Source organism: Besnoitia besnoiti, chromosome III (assembly GCF_002563875.1).
Source record: "Besnoitia besnoiti strain Bb-Ger1 chromosome III, whole genome shotgun sequence".
In the NCBI taxonomy this organism is placed as follows: domain Eukaryota; phylum Apicomplexa; class Conoidasida; order Eucoccidiorida; family Sarcocystidae; genus Besnoitia; species Besnoitia besnoiti.
Window position 1 is genome coordinate 1,954,094 of NC_042358.1, and position 21,439 is coordinate 1,975,532.

General features: G+C 60.9%; 3 protein-coding genes across 3 annotated transcripts; 1 reads left to right on the forward strand and 2 right to left on the reverse strand.

Annotated features, from left to right (window-relative positions):
• Nucleotides 1–330: 330 nt before the first annotated feature.
• On the reverse strand, nt 331–4,356 carry BESB_045880 (DUF51 family protein; the record flags this gene model as incomplete). Its single annotated transcript, XM_029363039.1, has 7 exons — nt 331–495; nt 954–1,026; nt 1,665–1,741; nt 2,442–2,548; nt 2,975–3,152; nt 3,616–3,755; nt 3,987–4,356. 7 exons carry the CDS (start codon nt 4,354–4,356, stop codon nt 331–333), a joined length of 1,110 nt encoding a protein of 369 aa, XP_029220405.1.
• Nucleotides 4,357–8,827: 4,471 nt separating this feature from the next.
• Nucleotides 8,828–14,394, reverse strand: BESB_045890 (glucose inhibited division protein A subfamily protein; the record flags this gene model as incomplete). The annotated part of the gene is made up of 4 exons (XM_029363040.1): nt 8,828–8,990; nt 9,331–10,491; nt 10,869–11,875; nt 12,196–14,394. The coding sequence occupies 4 exons, from the start codon at nt 14,392–14,394 to the stop codon at nt 8,828–8,830; spliced, it is 4,530 nt and encodes a 1,509-aa protein (XP_029220406.1).
• Nucleotides 14,395–15,638: 1,244 nt separating this feature from the next.
• On the forward strand, nt 15,639–20,672 carry BESB_045900 (mannosyl-oligosaccharide glucosidase; the record flags this gene model as incomplete). Its single annotated transcript, XM_029363041.1, has 4 exons — nt 15,639–17,622; nt 17,805–18,617; nt 19,162–19,459; nt 19,904–20,672. The coding sequence occupies 4 exons, from the start codon at nt 15,639–15,641 to the stop codon at nt 20,670–20,672; spliced, it is 3,864 nt and encodes a 1,287-aa protein (XP_029220407.1).
• Between the last annotated feature and the right edge of the window lie 767 nt (nt 20,673–21,439).

Here is a 21,439-nt window from a genome sequence, read left to right on the forward strand (position 1 = left end):
TTCTCATTTTCTCGAATGTCGCTTCCGCGCGGCGACGGACACGGCCTCCAGTCACATACCGGACTTTCTGGGAAGCGCTGAGGCGCGCGTGCGCCACCGTGAAATCCGCGGCAGCTGCCTCAAAGCGGAGATGTGCGATAGGCACGTACACGCACGCAAGCATGCATGGCCAAGTCAAAATACATATCCATATATATATATATATATATATGTATAAATTTGTATGTGTATATGGAGATGTTACTATATATGCAGATATAGGGCTGTGCGTGAGAGTGGCTTTCCGCGTAGTCCGCGGTCTCCCAGATGGGGTGTAGGCGCCTGCGTGTCTCAGTGCGCAGCCTCGTCTCGCGCGCTGCGCCGGCGGCTGTTGGAGTTGTATTTCTCCATGTATGTGTCGTAGTCGAGGCGCGCTTGACTCGACTGGTACCGTGTCAGCGAGATTCGCTCTAGCAGGTCGTCAGTCAAAGCGCCCGGATAGCCCGCCTTCTTCACCTGAGAATCCGAGAGAAACAGAAGTGCGAAAGCAACAAGAAGCGAATCTGATACTCTAGCGCTACTACCAACATCTATTCGCTACACACACATACATATACATACACACGCATGCATGTACACATCCACGTATGCATACAACGATACATACATATACGTACGCATACAAATATATACACGTTAATATACATATATAATTAAGGGGAACTCGTTCTAGCGAGGCCGTGCAGCGCGCAATTCTTTCAAGCAGGCCATGACGCGCGTTTCTGCACACGCGCTGCAGCTGGAGGCGGTCCGCATGCGTCACGAGTCGCCGTCGCACATCGACTTCTTCACTTTGGCGTGATATCGAGGTACGAAAGAAGTTCCCTCTGCTCTTTTTGCGTAACTGGAGCGTCTCAGGCGCGGCGGCGACGCATCATCGAGTTTCGCTCTTCGTTGTTTTCTTGAAAGCTTACTAGAGACGCGATCGCCTCGCGCTGCGTCATTCCCATCTCCTTTGCGATTTCTGGCAGGTACGTCGCCGAGTATCTGGGAAACACGAAAAACCCGTGCTTGCAAGCAGAGTTAGCGAGACGAACACCGAACGCACAGACGGCGCTCAGGCGCACGAAGCAACCAGGCGAGTGCATGCGAATGCATCAGCGATTCTGCACGCACAGGCGGCCTACTTTACATACAGAAACACATATTACGTGATACTTTTTTGCGAAAAATGTCTCGTGTGCGCAACTCGTTACAGTCGTGTAACAGACGCACAGCAACCTGTATCTTTTCTCAAAACATGGTTATATATATATATATATATATATATATATATATATATATATATATATATACGCAGACAACAAAGTGCTGCGCAGTGCACCGCCGGATCCTGCAAAGTCGGCGAGGCATGTATCTACTTAGTGTTAGTATTTTTTTGCACGATAACAATATAATGATGAGATATGTTATAGACGAAACGCGTGTACATCCCCCTATTTCACAGACACGGAGAACAATACACATGAGATACCGATGCATGGAGCTGTACTAGTGTGCTGAAAAGCCGCGAACGCTGCATGCGCCGCGAAGACAAAGAGGGGACGAAGAAACGCTTGGGGCTCTCTGGTACGGAAACCAGCAAAGCACGGAAGCGTGTGAGGGCAGACAAGGCGCTGCCTCACTTTTCTCCGCGCTCGCCGCAGAACGAGATCGTCGTGCCGTGGACGCCGACATCCCAGTCGAGCGCGGTGGCTGCCGTCTGCGCGTAAAAGAAGAGGGAAAATACGGTTAATAAGTGAACGAAAAAGAAGGGAAAAAGAAAAAAGCGAAATCTGCGTCGCCAGACTCGAGCCACACGGAGGACCGCCCGACCGCGAACAAAATCGTAGGAGGAAAGGCCCTCAGGCGAGCAAGCGCAGGCGAGTCTCCCCCAAGGGACCGAAGATAAACACACGTAATTCTGTCCACGTGGACAGAAGAGTGCTCGCAGAAAGTTCTTGTGAACTGTTGTGTTTGCCTAGCCAATGCCCGCCGCCCAACGAAACAAAAAAAACGGCGCGAAACCGTGGAGAGACGAAACGACACGAAGCCCGGAAGAAAACAACGGAAATCTCAAGACGGAGGGGTACGTGAAAACACGTAACGGTGCACGAGACACGTTGCATCAGCCACAAACAGACTAAAGCAAGGCAACGTAAAAAAGAACGCCGAAAGCACTAGCGCCGCGGCCGCCTCCCACAGGACGTACACGTATATATATATATATATATATATATACATATATATACATGCTGAAGTTCACATGAGAAATTGTGTGGAGATTGTTATAGATCTTCAGAGAGAGCACGACCTCCATACGCTCATGCACGGACGACAGGGCCATGCGGACACGTCCGGACAGCGGCAAACAAGCCCTTTTTCTCCCCTCTGAAATCTGCCTCAGACCTCCGTCTGCTCACCTCGTAGGAATGAAGAAGAGAGACATGGCACTTGAGCTGCGGAACCTCCTTCAGCGAGATCGGCTTGAACCGCCGGTCTCGCAGCGCGCTCGTCAGCACGTAGTCGCCTGAGACCCGCGAGAAACGACTCGAAAAACAGCACATGCACGAATGCCTCCCGCCAGAGAGTGCATGGAAGGCTATCAGCCCGCGCCGGAAGTGCCGGGGTCCTGAGCATGTGTATGCCCCAGCGCCGCCGCCAGCTCCGCCTCGACTAACACATTTGTACGATATGTTCGGCCTTAGTAGGCTTTTTACCCAAGAGTCGCTAATTCTAGAGACGCACAGCGCGACATACGCCTCTGACGAAGCTCATCAAAGACGCATCCACGAAACGAATCGAGGCGAACCATGCCACCAACCGAACCTAGCAGCGTACGCTAAGCCTTCGTGGTGACCGAAGGCTATATCCCTGCGAGCCCCAGCCCCGCCCGCGCCTTCCGCATGCGGCAGAGCGACAGCTCCGACTCGTGTCCTCAGAATTTTCTGCTCACCGACGTCCAGAATCGGGATCGGCGAGAGCGAGCCGATGCAGCCGCGCAAGTCCGCTTCCCTGCGAGAGAAGCAGGAGCCTTTTCGGCGCTTCATCCACGTGACGAAGGCGGGACAGGAAACGCCCCTCGCGCTCAGACTCTGAACCGACGCAGGCGGCTCTGGCCGCGGCTCGCGGCCCTAAAACAAACAGGAAAAAACAGACAAACCTCCACACCTGAGTGCGTCAGTGACCGCCACTTGACGCTTCCCAGCCAATCCCTATGCACACACGGGTAGTCAAGTCTGTGCGGGACGTCCCGCCCTGGTGCGTGCACCTAGAGGTCTTCATCGGTAAATGCAGGCAGGCGTTTAGGGTTTACGGTTTTGAATCTAGTCGTGAGTTCACGAGGCAAACGCAAGCAGGCGTCACTCTAAGGCACACCATCCACGCCGACACCAGCTCAGCTACATGACGGAGAAGCGCCCGATTTCCGACAGTGCGCCTACGTGAATCCGGTCTCGTCGCGAGCATGCACGCCAGTGGATGCGCCCGCAGTCCCTCCTCAATAAACCACACGTTCACGAGCATCCATCGTTAAAAAAAATATACAGACAAATCTTTGATTCCGAGCAGCTGAGAGATGCACACAGAGCTGCATACCTCGAGGTGTGCAATAAGGATGTCGAAGGCCCAGGCGCACATGGCTTCGTCCGCATGCAGTCCTCCCGCGCCGTCTGCCACAGAGGAAATGAAAACGTCCGCACGGAGCCGGAAGAATCGCCACGCAGCCGCGCATGTGCCTACATCCGCGTGCGCGATGGAGAGAGGGAGCTCGACACCGAATCCTGCATCTCAGGGCGAATGAGCGCTCTCCGCCGTTACGCACACGCGTATTCATCGACAGACAGGCATTCATGAATGAGCTCAAGAATTCGCCTCCACAGACGCGCACACATGTCTCCTGGTCGCCCCTGCACCACGACGACGGCGCTGCGTGTGAGAGAGACCCCGGCGGATCTTCGAGGTCTTACCAGGCGCCCCACTGGCTTGTTTGCTGTCATTCCCTCGCTCAGGCTCCGCCGCATCCGCGTCGTCTCGCGCTCCCGCCTCTGAGTCGCCGTCTGCGCTTTTGGGCTCGCAGCCGTTTCGCCGAGAGCTGCTGCGGCTCTCGCTGCGACTCCGCAGCGCCGCGAGGCCGCCCCGCGCGTCTTTCTCTCGCGGCATTCGCGCGCGGTCTACAGGATCCACCGCCGCAGTCCGCCCTGCCCCCTCCACTTTGCTTCCCACGCTGCTGGCCGTGCTGAGTGCGCCTGGACTGCCTTGCGACGCGGAGCCGCCTGGCGACGAGCACGCCGGCGAGGGGGACAGCGAGCCCGATGGACAGGACGCGGAGACATCCATGCCGGGGGCAAGAAAAAGCTAGCTTCGGACACGGCTTAGCGAGAGAAAGAGGAGAGAGAGGGAGAGACGGCAGTCACGCGGCGCAAGCGCGCGCAGGGAGCTGAGCTCGAACCGCGCGAAAACGGAAGAGAGACACTTCCAGGAAGAGGAGAGGAGGAGCAAGAGAAGAGTGAGGAGAAACCGGCGACACAAGAGTGCGTAAAGAGGAGAGAGAGAAGTGACGAGGAGCAGAAAGTGTGAAGAGTCCACAGAAGGCAGGCGAACAAACGCCCCGCACTCAGAAAAAGGCTGCGCCGAGCGCAGCCGCCGCCGCATGCGTGGAGAGGCTTTTTACACGCGTGGAGAACACAAAAAGCACAGAGAAGGACTCAGGCAGCCGCGCAACCGCGCAGCCAGCCAACACACTTTAGCGGCTCAGCGGAGGGACTCCGAAAGGCCGGCGCGCAGAAAGGGTCTCCCTGCGAAGCACCGGCGCCCCCGGGAGCCAAGCGCGGAAAGAGCGAGGAGAACAGACGGAAAGTGGAGCTCGTGAGCGAGAAGGAAGCCGAGACAGCAAACTCGCGCAGGAGACCTCGAGCAACGGAGGCCCCCAGCGGAGGCCCGAGAGCGCTGAGAAAAAGCAGAGTCGTCGGAGGCTAACCCCGGGGCGAAAATCCGCCGGAAAGCTGGGACAAATGTGGAGAAAGCAGTTCGCGAAAGAGCGCCGAGAGAAGGCGACGACGAAGAGGTGGATGGATGGCCTGGGTCGCGGCGCCGTTGAGAGGCACACACGAGAGACGTGCGACAAGCCTGTCCAGCGGAAAGAGAGGGATGTTTCGAAAGGATATCTTCTTTCTACTGGAGCGCCGCTTCCTTCTGCCGTGCGCGTCGGCGTTCTCCTCTTCTGGCCTCTGTTGGAGAACTCCTCCTTTCTGACGCTCGCCGACAAAGACACACACCGCGCAGAGGGCTCGGGGACGCGAGGAAGTCAAAAAAAAGAGCGAATAGGGAAACGGAGCCGGAGAAAAAGGGAAACAGCGAGAGAAGAGAGGAAACAAGTGTGTGCAGGGGAAAAAAGCCGACATGCATGTACGCCTTTGCGAAGAAAAAGGCATCCGCGTGCGAGGCACTTCGCCGCGGAGACACCGGGGGCCGGGTGACCCTCGCAGAGAGGAAGCGAAAACGGGAGAGAAGCGAAAGGATATGACGGCTGCTCAAAGAGAATACTGTGAAGAACGAAAGACAGAGACGACACAGCAAGTGGATAGAGGAAAAATACAGTGGAAGCTCGAGCGAAAAACTCAAGGAGCGCTAGCCCGACGCGCGGAGCTCGATGAGGAGTCGGCTTTCCGCTTTTTGCGCAGCTCGTTTCTTCCCTTCGGTCGTGAAGAACGCTTTCCTTCCTCGATTCGCCTTTCACGGCCGACAAAATTGAAGTTGCCTCGCTTTGTTGGTTTGTTTATAGAAGGGGTAGTCTTCATCTTCCACGTTTCCACTCGGAAAACGGGGTGTCTTTACACCTGCGAGACGGCTCAACAACGAGCCTGTCAATGATGGGCGGAAAGAGAAAACAGGGCATTCGTTTGATTTGCACTGCGTCTTTGAGACGTTCGCGTCCCCGTTGCGCACGGGAGAGTCTTCCTCGGTCTCTACGTTACAGAGTTGGAGAAAAGAACCCAAGAGAAAATGTCTGCGTCACCACACGCGTGCCGCGCGCGACCGGATGGTGTGCGATGCGAGTGTATGCCTTGGTCGTTGTGGCGTGCGGCGAGCCGCGAGACTCTCGGTGCGTTCGCAAAGAAGCTTCAGCGGGGCTTCGACTGCAGGGCGAAAAGAGAGGGATCCGATTGTGCGCATCCCCGGCGGCTGAAAAGCGACGCGCACGAACACACTTTCGCATCTCTGTCGTCGCTGAAATGTTCTGGCGAGGGAACTCGCACGCTAAACCAGCGAGCGTCTTGTGCCTGAGTCGACGCGAACGTCTCTGCAGGGGCCGGTGAACAGGCAGGGCCAGCCTCTCACGAGTCTGTCGGGCGATTCTTGCAAGGCAAGCTTGCCTCGTCTTCCTCGCTGTCGCATGTCGTATCTCTCTGCGCTGAGCGTAACGTTACCGAGTAACGTTGCCGAGGTGCGTTGTCTTTCGCACTAATGCAAGGAGAAGGAGAGAGAAGGCTCCCGCCTCCTGCGAGAGGGACTCACGCGACAAAGAAAGAGGCGTTTGTCGCACCGCACGCTTGTTCTACGGAACCCCTTCACTGCATACCGCGAAAACAGCGCACTCGCAAGACACGCGAAATCCCGTACCACCTTGTGCGACCTCGGCACAAGCCCTGCTTGCATTCGTTCTTGGTTCCGTTCACTCCTCTTGACTCGCCGCGCCCCTGTGTATGAAAGTGTGGACGCCTTGCCACCTGTTGCAGTCGTCTTGTGTGGATTGCTGTCCCCATTCTTCGTAACAGGTGGTGGAAAACGACTGCTGAGATGCGACTGCGGAACTGTTGGACGGCAGCCGACGCCCACAAGAGCGTTTCGCTTCTCTCTTATCTGCGCCGACGGGCTGAGGACAGGCACTACACGCCGGTAGCACATCTGGCGCTTGCGAGGCGCCGTAGCGCGAAGCTACGAGTTACTCAGGAAGCTCTCTTGCTTTCGATGAACGGATTGGCATCTTAGAAAAACAACACGGCAGCCCCCGACTACTGCGTCGGAGAAGTTTGGGGTGGTGCTAGCCGTGCACAGCATGGCTTCACGCGATAGGAAGTGGGGTTAAGCATGTCGGCAGATCTCCCTCTTCCTCATCCGGTGCTTCGCGGATGAGGGCAAGACTCTGGCTCGGATGTGAGGCTCAACCACCTCGGCTCTGAATTCCTACGCACCGGCCGCATCCCTTCTTACATGCATGCAAAAGAGATGCCCTTCAAAAATAAATCATCAGCTCCTGTGGAGATCCGTGGATCTCATTAGCGCACTCAGATTCAGGGTCTAGCAGGATGGCTACAGGGGGCATGCGCCACGCCACTGTTGGTTTCCGCTTGAGCAAGACTAGGGAAGCCGGCGATAAAAGTACAGCACAGAAAATGAGTGCTCACATGAGCTAAAGGCTGAGCCGACGTGGCTCCACAGCCAGGGAGCTTTCGCCGCTCGTCTAGAGCCTGGCAGGCCGCCTAAGCCTCAACCCTGTGTTTGGCTGTACCTCAGCGGCTTCGACCTCGCTCATTCCAAGGCGCCGAGGCTACGAGAGTAAAGCGAATCGGGGTAGCGACACCGCAAAGTCCACGCCCGCGACGCGTGCCTCAGGACTGGCCCTGTTCAGCTACGCACAGAAGCTTCTCGCCACCATACACCTAGACGCGTGAAGCTATGCCACTGCAGGCGCTCTGTCTGGCGGGAGACGTTCCCTGTCTCTTGCACTTCCCCCGCCACTGGGCTGAGAGCCGCAGAGGAACGCGTTTGCCTCGCGGGCGGCGCCTCGCCCAGGCCCCCCCGAATTCACACTCTCCTCGACAAGAAGAAAAGTGAGCGAAACGGCTTGGCGAGCGTCTGTCCCGCCATGTGCCTCGTGTGACAGGCTCGAGTCCTTCTCTGTAGCTACGTTGAAGAGCTCCTGCCTAGGTTGCTTCTCGCAGAGAAAGGCGCTCATCGCAGCACGCCAGTCTCACAACAGGCCTCCGTGTGAGGAGATGCAGAGCAGATCCTTTCTTAGGGTTTAGGGCACCTCGCGAGGTAGCGACGCCAGTGTGTGGATCGCAGCAGGCGCTTTACTCGAGAGAAGAATCCCGATTATTGTGCTTCCTTGTGCGATTGTGGAAAACACCTTGCGACGTTTCCAGGGCTAGGGTAGCCTCGTTCGGCCCCGAGACCGCTGCTGTTGGCGCGGAAAAGGCGCGAGCGACGACGCGGGACGCACAGAGTCTCTGAAATTCACATTTCTCTTGCCCCATGCGAACGAAACAGATCGTGCCCCGGATGTTGACTGCATGCACCGTGCTAGATAGACAAGGGGTCCGAGCATGCAAACGAAGAAGTACCCGAGCATTCAGGCAGAGTCGAGAAGGATTCCATCGAGGCAGAAACATTCCTAGAGTTGCACATGTTTGCAAGCCTCCGCCGCACGTTTGTGCACATTTAAAGATATATAGACACGAATGCATGCAGACGAGTTTGCACGCAGATGGCTCTGTCTCTGGAAGGAGTTTAAGGTTTAACTGTCTCCTGCGCAAGGAGCTAGAGGTCTGCCGCCAATTCATCCGCACCGCCGGCCGCATAGTCTCTCCTTCATCGTCTCCCTTTCGCCACGGCTCGCAGCCAGCGCATGCGCGCCAGAAACTGGATTCGCCTGGGAGTGTGCAGCCTGTATAGGAGGGCGTCTCTTCGCACGCGCCCGTAAAGAAAAAGCCTGGGATAGTAGCTGTACAGAAAAGCGGAGAGTCGATCCTGCGTTCCAGAGAATGGAAATCCTCTGCAAGGCTTGCTGGCAGGCGAACCAGGGACGCTACCTCGCGCGCTGCTTGCGACGCGAAAGCGAAAGGAAACGATAGAGGTAAAGCAGAGACGCAGGGTTGACGCCTGGAACGCGCGCGGCCTCGCGGAGACTCTGCGGGCGGTGCGCTTCCAGCTGCTCGAGCTCCTCCGTCGAGAAAGAGGGGAAATTCGATCTAAAAACGCAGCGCAGACACCCCCACGACAGACAAAACCACATGAGGATGCCTGTTCACCGTTACGACGATACAGATGCATATGTATGTATGTAGGTAAGGATACATATAGGTATGTCTGTACATATATATATATTTCGTATATGCGTGTACGTAGGTATGTATGTATATATATGTATGTGACTCTACGTGTACATGTAGGTATATGTATGTATCTATGTATACATGTAGGTATGTATGCACGTATGTATGTAGGTATGTATGTGTGTGTGCATGTATGTATGCATATTGGTATATGTACGTGGGGCGTCTGCGCACCTTGGCTCTTTGCGAGGCGTACCGTGTGTACTGAATGTCGGGCGGAATCCTCGCGTCTGCGCGTCCCGCGGCGATTTCTGCCTCCTTCTCTTGCTCCTGGAGATACGCGCTGTACGTACACTCGGCTGTCACCGTGACTGCAATCGTTTCGAGTTCATCTTCCCAGTTCAGCAGGAGGCGCTCGAGCTTGCGAGTTATATCCGTCTCATCCATCCCTTTTTCGGCGTTCTCTCGGCTCGACGCGGAAGGCGGCATGCTTTCTCGTTTTCTCATCCGCGCGCTCTCGAGCTGCGCCTCGTCTGTACACGCCGGGGGCTCCGCAGAGTCGCCGCCCGCGAGCCAAGGCGGAGAGGACGACTCCGGAGGCTGCCTGGAGCACTCGCGTAACAGACAGAGGAGAAGAACGAGCTGAAGCGGAATCTGCAAAAGAGGCACGAATCGCTTCGCCTGGGTCTCTTCAAGGCCATGCGAGGGGGCACCGTCGCCGCAGTCTCCCTCCCCACGCTCTTCCCCCGCTGTACGGGCGCCTGCCGAGTTTGCGGCCTCGGCGCCACGCACGCCAGCCGTCTCCGCCTCCGCCGCCGGCTCCGCCTCCCCCCTGTCTCCGCCTGTAGGCGCCTCCTCGCCCGCGGCCGGCCCGAAAGAAGGCGCAGGCGAGGCGGAAGCCGACGCGCCAGCAGACAGCGGCGACAGAGACAGATCCGGAGTAGCCGGCGCACGCGCCCCCGGGGCGAGAGAGAGCGAGGCAGGATTCGTGGAGGGCGGAAAGAAAGAAAACGGGAGTGCCGATACGAGGTCGGCGGCCGTCCAGCACCTGTCTGAGAGGCCCAGACGCGACAGCAGGTGGGCGAGCGCGTCCTCCACAAACCGCCACGGCGTCAGCGAGGAGATCCTACAGGGCGCAGCCGAGCCTGGAGAGGCTGCAGACGCGAAGCCGGAGAACGCGACAGACGAGCCGTCGAGAGCGGAGGCATCCGCGCACGCAGAAGCAGCGGCGTTGCGCGGGGAGTCCTCTGACAAAGAAGACGGCGCCGACACCGGAGAGGACGCGGGAGACGCAGAGTGCGCCACGGAAAACGACGCCGGAGACGCGTCAAAGCAGTCTGGAGAAAAGAGGTCGCAGCCCAGCGCGAGCAGCCGCCGCACCCCGGCTCGCCATTGAGGCGCGGGCAGACGGTAGCCCCTGAAGAGAAAAGAGAGACAGACAGCGGCAGAATGTCAAGGAGCAGCAGCCGAAGAAAGGAATTTGAAGGGGACGGGATGACCCCTGAAGAAAAAAAAGGCGCATGGATAGGAGGCTCGCGACAACCAAACGAGAAAAAAACGGAGATCTACAACACGACAGCGAACGATGCACACGGCGCTTTTGGTTCCGCAAACTCTATTTGCGCCTCGGGTTTCAGCGCGCGAGATCTCCGCGCTCTCTCCCTTTCGCGTGCGCGTCGCTAGAAGCGTTTTTTTCACTTCGTGTGCTGCCAGGCTGCTGCCTGGCGCCCGTCCCTCACGTCGCCCGCGTCGTCGTCTCGAACCTGTCGGGTTCTTTGTTTTTCTCCTTCGTACCTGAGCAGAGCCAGGAGACTTTGCACTTTCGCGTGCCGCGCGCGCGTGAGCTCGACTCGCCTTGCGTCGCGCACGATTCCGCCGCGGAGCGCAGTTTCTATACACCGGAAGTCCGCGTTGTCTGGCCGCGCAGTCAAGCGGCACTCCGAGCGACTCGCAAACATGCGGTAGGGTTCCTCGACGCCCGTCTGCGTCAAGTCGTGTGCGCAAACGCCGATGAGGAACTTTTCTCGATTCAGCGAGATCGCAGGCGGCAGGGACGCGCATGGCGCCCCTGCAGATAGGCCAGAGTCCGCGGCCTCGCTCGCGTGTTCAGATCGCGACGCGAAAAGCGGCGGCTGCGCGGCGACTTCTCCCTCCGCCTGCCCGCGTTGGCGCCCCTGCGCTGCAGTCTGTGCGTGGGCGCCCGGCCGGCTGTCGGCTGGCCTCCGTGGCGCAGTCTTTTCATCCCGCCTGGCGGGCGGCGTCTCTGCTGCGTCGCGCGTCGCCTCCCTCCGCGCCTCTTCGGCGGTCTTTCTGTCTGCTTCGCGGAGCTTTGTCGCCTTCTGGCTTTCGTCTTCCGCGCCTCCGTCGCGCTCAGCCGGCGCCGCCTCACGCGCCCAGGAGGCCTCTGCGGGGCGTTTCGCGGCGTCGCGGGAGGCGCTCGGTCGCGCGTTCGTCGCGTCTCTGCGCGCGAGGAGGGCGGCATTCCAGCCCGCGAGAAGGCCCATAGCGGCGGCCTCTTCGTAGCCCGTGGTGCCGATGACCTGACCCGCGAGGAACAGCCCGCTCACGGCTTCCGTCTGGAGCGACACGCTCAGCGCGGAAGGCAGTACAAAGTCGTATTCGACTTCGTAGGCGGGCGCATGCATCTCCACGGCTTCGAGGCCCTGGATAGACCGCAGCAGCGCGAGCTGCGTCGCGGGCGCGAAGGCCCCCGAGAGGCCGTTGGGGTAGATCAGCGGACTTCGCAGGCCCTCGGGTTCGAGCCAGACTGCGTGGCGGCCGCGATCCGGGAAGCGCAGCACCTGAGACGCAGACGCGAACAGAGACAAACGCCGCGGGGCTGGCGGACAGGATCTCGAGCGGGAGGAGGCGCAGCGGCGAGGCATGCGTGAGGGAGAGAAAACGAGGAGGAGAAACGCGTGAGCTAGCGACGAAGAGGCCGCGCGGACACCCGAGGTGAACGCGCGCATGCAAAAAAGAGTCACGACACAGAGAGAGCACTTGAAGCGCAGAGAGAACAAGAGGAAAGAGAAAAACAGATCGCGCACGTTGTCACAAAACCCTTTTTCGAGCATCGATTGAGTTATCTTAAGCCCTTTCCCGGCCTCGATTCTTCTTTCACCTTTGTGGCGATGGAAGGGCAGTACCGGGGCCCTAAGCCTCTGCCGTCCTCTCCGCTGAGGTGTTTGGGCAGCTCGTGGAGGCGGTCGCGGACAATGGCGTGCGTCGCGGCGTTCGTGTAGGTCAGGTAACAGGCGACTTGGAGGGGGCGGAGCCTGCGGAGCTGCGAGGGCGAGTGGAGAAAAGAGAAGGGCGAGGGCGCAGGATCTGAAAACTGGATCTGAAGTCGCTCGAAGTCGATCGACCGTCGCAGCAGCCGCGCGGGCGTGCCCGTCTTGAACCGCGCCATGGGCAGGAACCGCCGCAAACTCTCCGACAACTCCGAGGCCGCCACCTCCCTCAGAGGCGCCGGCTGTCCGCCCGAAGCCGCGCGAGAAGAAGCAGGGCACGACGGGCTCCACAGTCGCCCTGCGTCGAGGGCAAGCGACGGCCCCGTGGAGCACTTCCCCCCCAGAAACGTGCCGGCAGTCACGACGACTGCGCGCGCCAGAATGTCGACTTCCTGCGTCTGCGAGTCGCGCGCGTCGGCGTGCTTGGCCTCGCTGCTCTCATCCTCTTCCGCCTCCGTCGCGAGGATCTGCGCCAAGTCCCTGCTCTGCGGCCGCAGCTTCACTCGCAGGCCAACTACGCGCCTTCGTTTCCGCCGCTCGCAGCCGCCCTCTGCTCCCCCATCCCCGTCCGCGCCCGGTGCGGCCCTGTCTCCGGGGGGCGGGCTCCAGGGGCGGCTGGCTCGCGCGGCGTCTGCGTCGCCGTCTCCCTCGACGAGGAGGCGAGTGGCGAGGCCCTCGAGGAGGGCGAGTTCTCCCCGCTTCAGGCGCGCGCGGAGCTCCGTTTGCACGACGCGCTTGTAGATCGACCGGTCGATCTGCGCGCGAACGCCCCATGTGGCGGGACCACGACTCGCGTTCAGCAGGCGCCAGTGAATCGCCGCGAGATCCGCCCAGCGACCCATCGCGCCGCCGAGTGCGTCGATCTCGCGCACCAGGTTGCCCTTTCCAACTCCGCCAATCGACGGATTGCAAGACAACTCCCCGAGCGCCCGCACGCTCTGCGTGAGCAGCAGCACGGAGGCGCCGAGGCGCGCCGCAGCCAACGCCGCCTCCAGCCCCGCGTGCCCGCCGCCAACCACCACGACGTCGTAGACCGGCGACGCGACCCCGTCGCGTCGCGAAGCGTTGACTGCAGAGGAGGACCCCAGCGCTGTGCTGCGGCGAGGAGCCTCCAGGCCAAGAGCGGAAGGGTGCGGCGAACAGGCACACGCGGACGCGAAAGAAGGCCAAGACGTTGAAGGCGCCAAGGAGGAGAATCGAGAGTGCGGCGACGCCGCACGACTAACAGAAGTGTCTCCTGAACCGGACGCAGGCGAAGCTCGCGCGCGCGCGTTCTGGTGAGGACGTTGCACGGACGAGGAGGGAAGAAAAGAGGCGGACGGAGCGGGAACCGTGGGAGGAAACACAGACGAGACGGGCGAAATGAAGGATGGAGGCACGCGCTGCCACACTCTCGGCGAGCCGCCGGCGTCGCGCACATCGAACCAGGCGCGGGACGCTCGCTGCCTAACACGCCCTCGCTCCTCGAAGTCGCCGCGTCTATTGGTGTCTCCTCGCGCGCCAGTTTCAGCTGGCCGTGCATATGGCGCCAGCCACGCACTCTGTGCTTCATTATCTTCTGCGCGGAACTGCGCGAGCAGGTCGGCTCCTCCGCCGGCGCTTGGCAACCGCACGAAGCTCGCGCGAGCCTGTTCAGCCTTGCCGCGCCGCTCCAAGCTTCCCAGGTTCCAGGGAACGACGTACTCGAGAGCGCAGGACGAGAGACGCCAACGAGACCGCGAGGGAAGCGAAAGACACGCGAAAAGCGCGCCGTCGCGCCGAGGCAGCTGGCGCGTCGGAAGTCCGCGAGGTGTAGGTAAACCCGACGGAGCTGAAGAGGAGGCGGCCGCGGCGAGAAGCGGCCTCGCTGCTGCGTGTGCAAAAAAGAGGAGGCAAAACAGGCAGAGCACGAAAACCAGATGCAGAGACCCCGCCTGTGAAGAGGCTTCAGGTTTTAGCGAGTTCCTCAACTTGTTTTCCTGTTCTGTATGCACCGCGCAGGGCATAGGAACAGTTGCATTTCCGCTCGCACGGGTCAGCTGGTCTCGTCCGCCGGCAGATACACGATTGAGGACGAAAAGAACACACGAACAGGGAAGCAAGCGTGCCATGTCGCAGACAACATCATTTCAGCTCAAAGTGGCGTCCTTCTGGGACGGTATTCCATCTGTGCTTGCTGAATTCTGCGAGCCTTGCGGAGCCTTGTTCGGTGTGCAGCTCGGCGCGCGGACATGCGCGACTCTCCGCAGCGCCACACACTCGCCAGTTTGAGGACAAATCGATCTCTTTGGCACATAAAGACTTCCAGTGTGGCATGCAAAAAGGAAGGAGCAGATATTTAAGCTTCAGTGTCTTGTGAACTACTCCTTCTGCGCCGAAAGGCCCGTCCGACGATTAGATGCATCAAGCCCCGCCGGAGGGACTGCATAAAAAGCACATGGAAAACTGCGGGTGTCCTTCTTCTCCTGCAAGGAAAAGAGATAGAGGGAGATGGCGGCTGGGCCTGAAAGGGCTTCTGTTTTTCCCTCTCCTCAGCTTGCCACGGTGTCGGCTCGAAGGGGCGCATGCATCGAAAACATCTCGCACGCCGGAGTGTGTTGACGTGAAACAGCACACTCGATAGCTCGCTTTTTCTCCTTTCCCTGAACTGCTTTTCCTTTTCACATTCTGAGAAGAGGCTCTCCTTTCACATCCGAGAGCAAAGCGGTGCTGGGAGGGAACGCGTTTTCCTGGTGTATTCGCTGCTTGTCTCAGGGGGTCTGTGCGTGTCTTGTTACGCTTTTCACCGAGGCCGCTTGTGCGCGGTTTCTTCCCCTCTCGTCTGTGTTTCTGGCTCGTTTTTCTCCCCAGTATACTTGATCAACCTTCTCTCCCACCGCCCGCTAGCTCGCCTGCGCGGAGGGCCTGTGTGCAGTGTATCTCTCCCCGAAAAGCCAGTTCGGTCGATCAGCAAATGTGCGCGCCCCTTCCTCACAGTCGGACATCCTCGTTGTTCTCCTCTCCGGTAAACTTCCTGTCTCCTTATTGGCGCAGCCCCTAGGCAGACTTCAGAGCGCCTGTGTTGCGCCTGTTCCGCAGAGTGTTGGCAATTTCGTCGTTCAGCACAGAACTGGATGTCTCGCGTCGAGCGCGATATCGCTTGAATGAGGCAGTCTTCTCCGTCGTGTCTGACGGTTTCCCGCTCGCAGGCGTCTGCGAAACCAAGTAGATGGCCGCGGACCGTCAAGGCTTCTCCGCAGAGGGCGCCACGGTCCTCCACTCAGCCGGCGCCTCGTAAAACCGCCGGAGGGAGGGAGCTCTCGAGTCTTGTCTCTTTCTCCACGTCTTCTTCTGTTCCTCTTCCTCCGCGTCCACAATGGGGCTGCAAGCCGTATGCGGGTTTCTTCGCTCTCGCGTGAGTCGCCCCCCTTCCTTCTCAGTAGCTCTGGCTTTCCTGCTGGCTGTGTGCGTCTCGTCGCGGCTTTGCAGGCCTCAGCGCCAGGACGCACTCTCGCCGTGTCTGCAGGCTCGCGCGGCCCCGTCTCCTTCCCCATCTACGCGCTCGTCCGCCTCTTCTTCTGTGCTGCCCTCAGCCTTCGAAAGGGGAACCGTCTGGGGGACTTACCGCCCCTCCGCGTTTTTCTCTCTCCGCGCGTCGTCGCGCGCCCGCGGCTTCCTCACCGGCCTCGCGTGGAGCGGCGACGGCGCGGAGGGCGATGGCGCGCGGCAGCCGAGAGCCTTCGCTGACGAGGAGGACGACACCGACGACGCGGAACTCTGGGGGGCGAGCGCGCCGTCCGGTCCCCCGACTGCGGCGCGGCGCGAGGAGATCTTCCACCTGATCAACGAAACCAATTTGCAGGACGTGCGAAAGTGCGAGGCGCAGAAGGCTGCGCCGGCGGATGCGCGCGCATGCCGGGAAGGCGTTCGCGCGACTTGGCTGGAGCACGATGGCGTGTTTTACGGCAAACAAGAAATCGTTCACCTCCGCCGCGGGCGTGCGAGCGGCGACGCCGCAACGGGCGACCTGGAGCGCCTGCGAATCGTCTCCACCTTCGTCAAGCATCCGCAGTTCCCCGATCGAGTCTTCTCCTTCCGCCTTGCCGCCTCCAGGGCGCCAGAAGGCAGCCAGCGGGAAGGAGGCCAGGGGGGCGGAGGCGAGGGAGACAGTCGCGGCGGCCTGTCGCCGGGGTCGCTGTTTGTATACTTCACGTCGGAAGACGAGGACTTTGGCGTGGCGCTTCATCCGGCCTCGAAGAGACGCGGCGAGAAGACGCGCGCGACCGGCAGCAACCGAATGTTTGTCCTCGGGCGCGGTGACGGCGCCGCTGGCGACCTCCTCGCGGTAGTGGAGACCTTCTGGAGCAAAACGGGGAAGGCCCGTAGCGTCGACTGGACGGGCGAGGGCGGCTCGGGGACGGGAGCGACCCTACCGGAGGCCCCCGCGAGGGAGACAGAAGTGTATTACGGCGGCGCGCTGCTGCAGGGCGCCGCGACTGAGGCTTGGGACTCTGGAAGACACATCGAGAGGCTGCTGGAGAGGCAGGAGTCGGGCGGGGGGAGGACTCGCCAAGGTAGCGGGAAGAGCGCCGCCGCGGGGCGTCGCACGCTGCCGAACGAAGAAGAGGCGGAGGCGAACTTCCTCGTGCTGCAGGTCATGGACCGCCAGTCCGCGGAAGCGGGAGACGACGACGGAGAGCTGATCGTGGATGTTCATGTCTTCACGCAAGGCATCCTCGGCGCGGCACCCGACGCAGGCAACCACGAGCCGCCCCTGGCATGCAACCATGCCTGCCTGGCGTCGCTCTCCGCTGACGAGTTGGACGCGAGAATCAGCCCGTTCCTCTTTGGGTCTCCGTCGAAGTCGTCATCGCGACTCCGCGCGCACTTTGACTTCCTCGAGCGCCTCCACTCGCGCCTCTTCAGCCTGCAGCTCTCCGAAGCGTTCCCAGTCGCGCCCGCCTCCGCCTCGACGCCTCCGCTGGCGCTGCGGCGCGCGATGGTCGCGAATCTCCTCGGCTCGCGCGGCTTCTTCTCAGGCGCGCTCCCCGTGGCGGCGCCCGCCTCCGCCTTCTCGGCGCGCGCAGCAGACGAGCTTGAGGAAGACGAGCTGGAGGCGTCGCGTGCAGACCAGGCGGGCGAAAACGGAGGCGAGAAGAGGGGCGGAGACTCGCGCGAGTGGCGACTCGATGCACTCTCGCTTTTCTCCTTCGTGCCCTGTAGAATGAAGTTCCCCAGGCCCTTTCTCTGGGACGAGGGCATGCACGCCCTCGTCGCCATCGAGTGGTTTCCACTCCTCGTCGCCCAGAACCTCGTCTCCTGGATGAGCATCATGGACAGAACGAAAGACATCTCCCCAGGTCAGTCCCGCGCCGCCTAGATCTAGGGTTTAGGGTTTGGGATTTGCGTTCTGCCGCGCGCGTCCGTCTCCTGCGAGCCTGTATGTCGCGACGTCGTCGTCGTTGCAGGGTTTAGGGTTTCTCAGCGTCGCGCTGGACGCAGCGGGGCTGAGGCGCAGTTTCGCGTGTTGCGTGTTTCGCAGGCTGGCTGCCGCGCGAGCTCGCGCTGCGTGAGGAAATGACTGTCGGCTTGCCTGAGGTCTTCCGCAGGCAGTACCCGGAGGCGGGGAATCCCCCCACGCTGATTTTTGCAGTCGAGAGACTCATGGAGCTGGCAGCCGGCCCCGCGGGCGCCCGCGGGGCCTCTGCGCATCCCTTCTTCAACCTCCTCTGGCAAGATCGGCTGCCGTCGCGCGGGCAGGTGGAGGCGGTCGCCGCTGCAGTCTTCGGGGCGCGCGCGGCGGAGGGAGCGACGAAGGAGACGCCGGCTCGCGCGGCAGGCTCCCGGCGCCTCGCGCCTCAGCTCCACGCGCTCGCAGGCGGCACAGACGCGGCGGCCGCGGCCGTGTCGCAGCTCGCTGCGCGCGTCGTCGCCCGCATCTATCCGCGCCTCGAGCAGTGGCTAGAGTACTTCGTCCGCGAGCACACGACGCGCGTCGCCGAAGCCCCGAACGCCGCCGCACTCGCCCTCTCTGCGGCCGCCGCGCCCTCGGCGCACGCTGGGTCTTCGTTTGCGGCGGCGCTGGCGGCGCTGTTGGAGCCGACGCGCTACCCGCGGTGGCAGCAGCTCCCGGCCTCCGCGCCCGCGGCCGCCTTCAGCAGCGGCCTCGACGACTTCCCGCGGCCGCTGCAGGTCTACAGCAAGCAGCGCGGCGAGGCGGGGCTGCCGCCGGCGGCGCATCTCGACCTCCACGTCTGGCTCATGAGCCTCGTTCGGGGGACTTACGCCGCCTGCGCTTTCCTTGCAGAGGCCCGCGTGGCGGAGGCGGCGACCAGCGCAGCCGAATGCCAAAAAAGTAGGGAACACGGGGAGACGCGGAGCCGAAAGCAAGCAGCGAACGAAGTGACGAGTGACGGCGGCGGCGATCCGCAGGGAAGCGTGTGTCTAGGCGGGTTTAGGCGGGTACAAATGTGGAACAAAGCTCCGCTTCCGTACTGATTTAGAGGTTGAAGAGGCCGCTCTGCGGGAGGAGCTGCTAGGGCGACGGAAGCACTGAATCTGGGACCCTGGAACAGCCTCAAACCCTAAAGTGCCGGAAGCATACGTGTCTCCTACCCCATGCACACGTGCGTGGCTATTTGGCAGCACGGGAAGATCTCAAAACTGTGGGAGCGGTGTTCACTCCCACTGCATGGGGGGAGGCGTATATATATGTATATGCTTGTATACAGTTTAGGGTTGCATGCATGTATATATATGTATATATCTACTTATATATAATGTCGCAGAAGAGACGCGACGAATATGAAAGTTAGACAGTCACCAGAGTCTTTTCGACGTGGAGAGCCGCGACCCGCAGTCTGGCTTACACTGTCCCTTCCCGTCTCTTCTTCCTGCAGCCTACGAGCCCGTTCTGGCCTCGCTCGGCGTGAAGCTCCTCGGCGTGGACGCGCCCCTGTCTGTGTCCTCCCGCCTCCTCCGCTCTGACTCTTCTTGCTCTTCCTCTTCTTCCTCTTCTTCTTCTGAGCGGTGCAATTTGAAGAAGGCGCGGCCGCCGGCGGAGTCGAGTGTCTACTTCCACCCTGCGGGGCTCTTCGTGGACTTCGCCACGCAGCAGCCACTCGTGCGGACGCGCGGTGACGCAGCGGGTTCGCGGCTCGTCCCGGTTCCCGTCTGGCCTTGGAGAGAAGACGGCAGGTGAGGGCGCAGCAGACGCGATACACAGACCTACAAATGTGTACATGTGCATGCTTGTGCAAGTGCACGTATATGTGTGGACGTTTCGCTGCGCACGTGCCCGCGTGTGCAGCGAAAAAGGTGACTGTGTGGGTTCGGCGACCAGGGTAGCTACGTTCGCGTGCCAGTGGAGTATTGTTTCCAGTCTTAAAGCTGCTCATATGGCAACAAGCAGTCGAATAGTGGGAACAGAGGCCCAAGGGGCCGCTTCAGTCGAGACTGTGTCGCGCCGACTGAGCGGTCGCCGGTGTGCGTTCCTGCGTATCTAGACGCTGTGACAGCGAATCTGCTCCGTCCAGCTGAAGCACAGAGACGGACGAGGGGAGCCAACTGTCGGTTTCTCGCGCGGCTGCGCGAGGCCCCGCACAGAGACGGGCGAGCGTGTGGGCGTTGCGTGAGGCTCAGGTGCGGCGCGGACTTCCCGATCTCCACGGGGCGGCCGTCGCTCTGCAGTCCTCTCTCTGCCGCGCCCTGCTGCTCGCCGGCGGGCTTCTGCGGCGCAGGACCCGCGCACTGCGACTGCCCAGCTTGCATGCGCACGCCGCCGCTGCGCGACCAGAGCTTCTGGCGGTACGAGGCCGTGGGACCGGCGCCGTCGGCTTACGTCGGCGTGCCCTCGCTGCTGCCTCTCGCGCTGGGCCTCTTGCCGCGCGGCGGCGCGCTGCCCTTCTTCGCGGGCGCTCCAGCCGCCGCGCAGGCCGCGTCCGGGGCGAGGCGGGCGCGAGGGGCGGGGGACATGTTGCTGCGGAGGCTGCTAGAGGTCGCGGACAACGAAGAACTCGGCTTTTCGAGTCCATTCGGCCTGCGCAGTCTGCGGCGAGGCGACGCGATGTTCCACCAGGGCTCCGACTACTGGCGGGGCGACGTCTGGGTACACATCAACGTGCTCCTGCTCAGGGGCCTGAAGAAGCACTACCTGACCCCCGCGAGAAAGGAGAGTCGCGCGCGGGCGGCCGCCGTGGCAGACGCAGAGGAGGACGGCGAAAGCCTCGAGGCGGACTTGCAGGCCTTCTACACGCGCACGCGCGCGCGGCTGATGAAGGCGGTTGAGAGCGAGTGGGCGCGGACCGGCTCCTTCTTCGAGAGGTACTGCGACACCACAGGCCGCGGCAAGGGGCCGTTCCCCTTCGCCGGATGGACGACGACCTACCTTCTGCTTCTGGCTGACGAATGATGAAGGACGCGAGAAGAGGACGCGACGCACGCAGACCCGAAAGAAGACGGCGTCCGTCGGCTGCGACGGCTCGCGGCCTTCGCCGCCAGTCCAACGATGCAAATCTGTCTACATAGTCCATGTCTCCACGTCCGGCCTTCGCCGGAAGCTCAGGTGCGTATCTGCGCGAGTGCGTGCGTGTACGTGACCCTGCACATCTGTATCTGCTGAGACACGCATTCTTCCCTAAAGCCCAAAGGACTTCCTCTCTGACCGGCCTCTCCGCGCTTCCCGCTTTGTCAGGATTCAGGATTCGCATGCATATCGGTTCGCATGCATATACAGAAGCACGTTTGTGTGTCTGGGGAGGAAGACGCGGGTGATACCGCGTGTGATATGAACCCCTTGAAAGTATGACACAGAGAAGGCATCTGCTGGCAGTTTAAGTAATCTCTCTCGAAAGCAGCTCGCGGCTCTCGACGCGGCAAGCCTGGTGCGAGGGGAGTCAGACACGAACGAACAGCGACGCAGCTCGCTGTGTAGAAACGCAGCTAAAGTTGCGGACATCTGTCAACTCGAGACTTGGTCTGAGGCCGGCGGCGCCCATCCACTCCCGGCCGCTGAACAGCGTTGCAAACGCGAGGCTCCTGGAGGATCAGATGTTTTTCCACGCGAGATTCCGCGGTAGTCTCTACGCCGCTCTCTGGATCGCTGGTGCTCTAAGAATCTCTTCGGAAGACCAAGAGATCTACGCGCAGGCGCTCAACATGTCTCCTCATAGATGTATA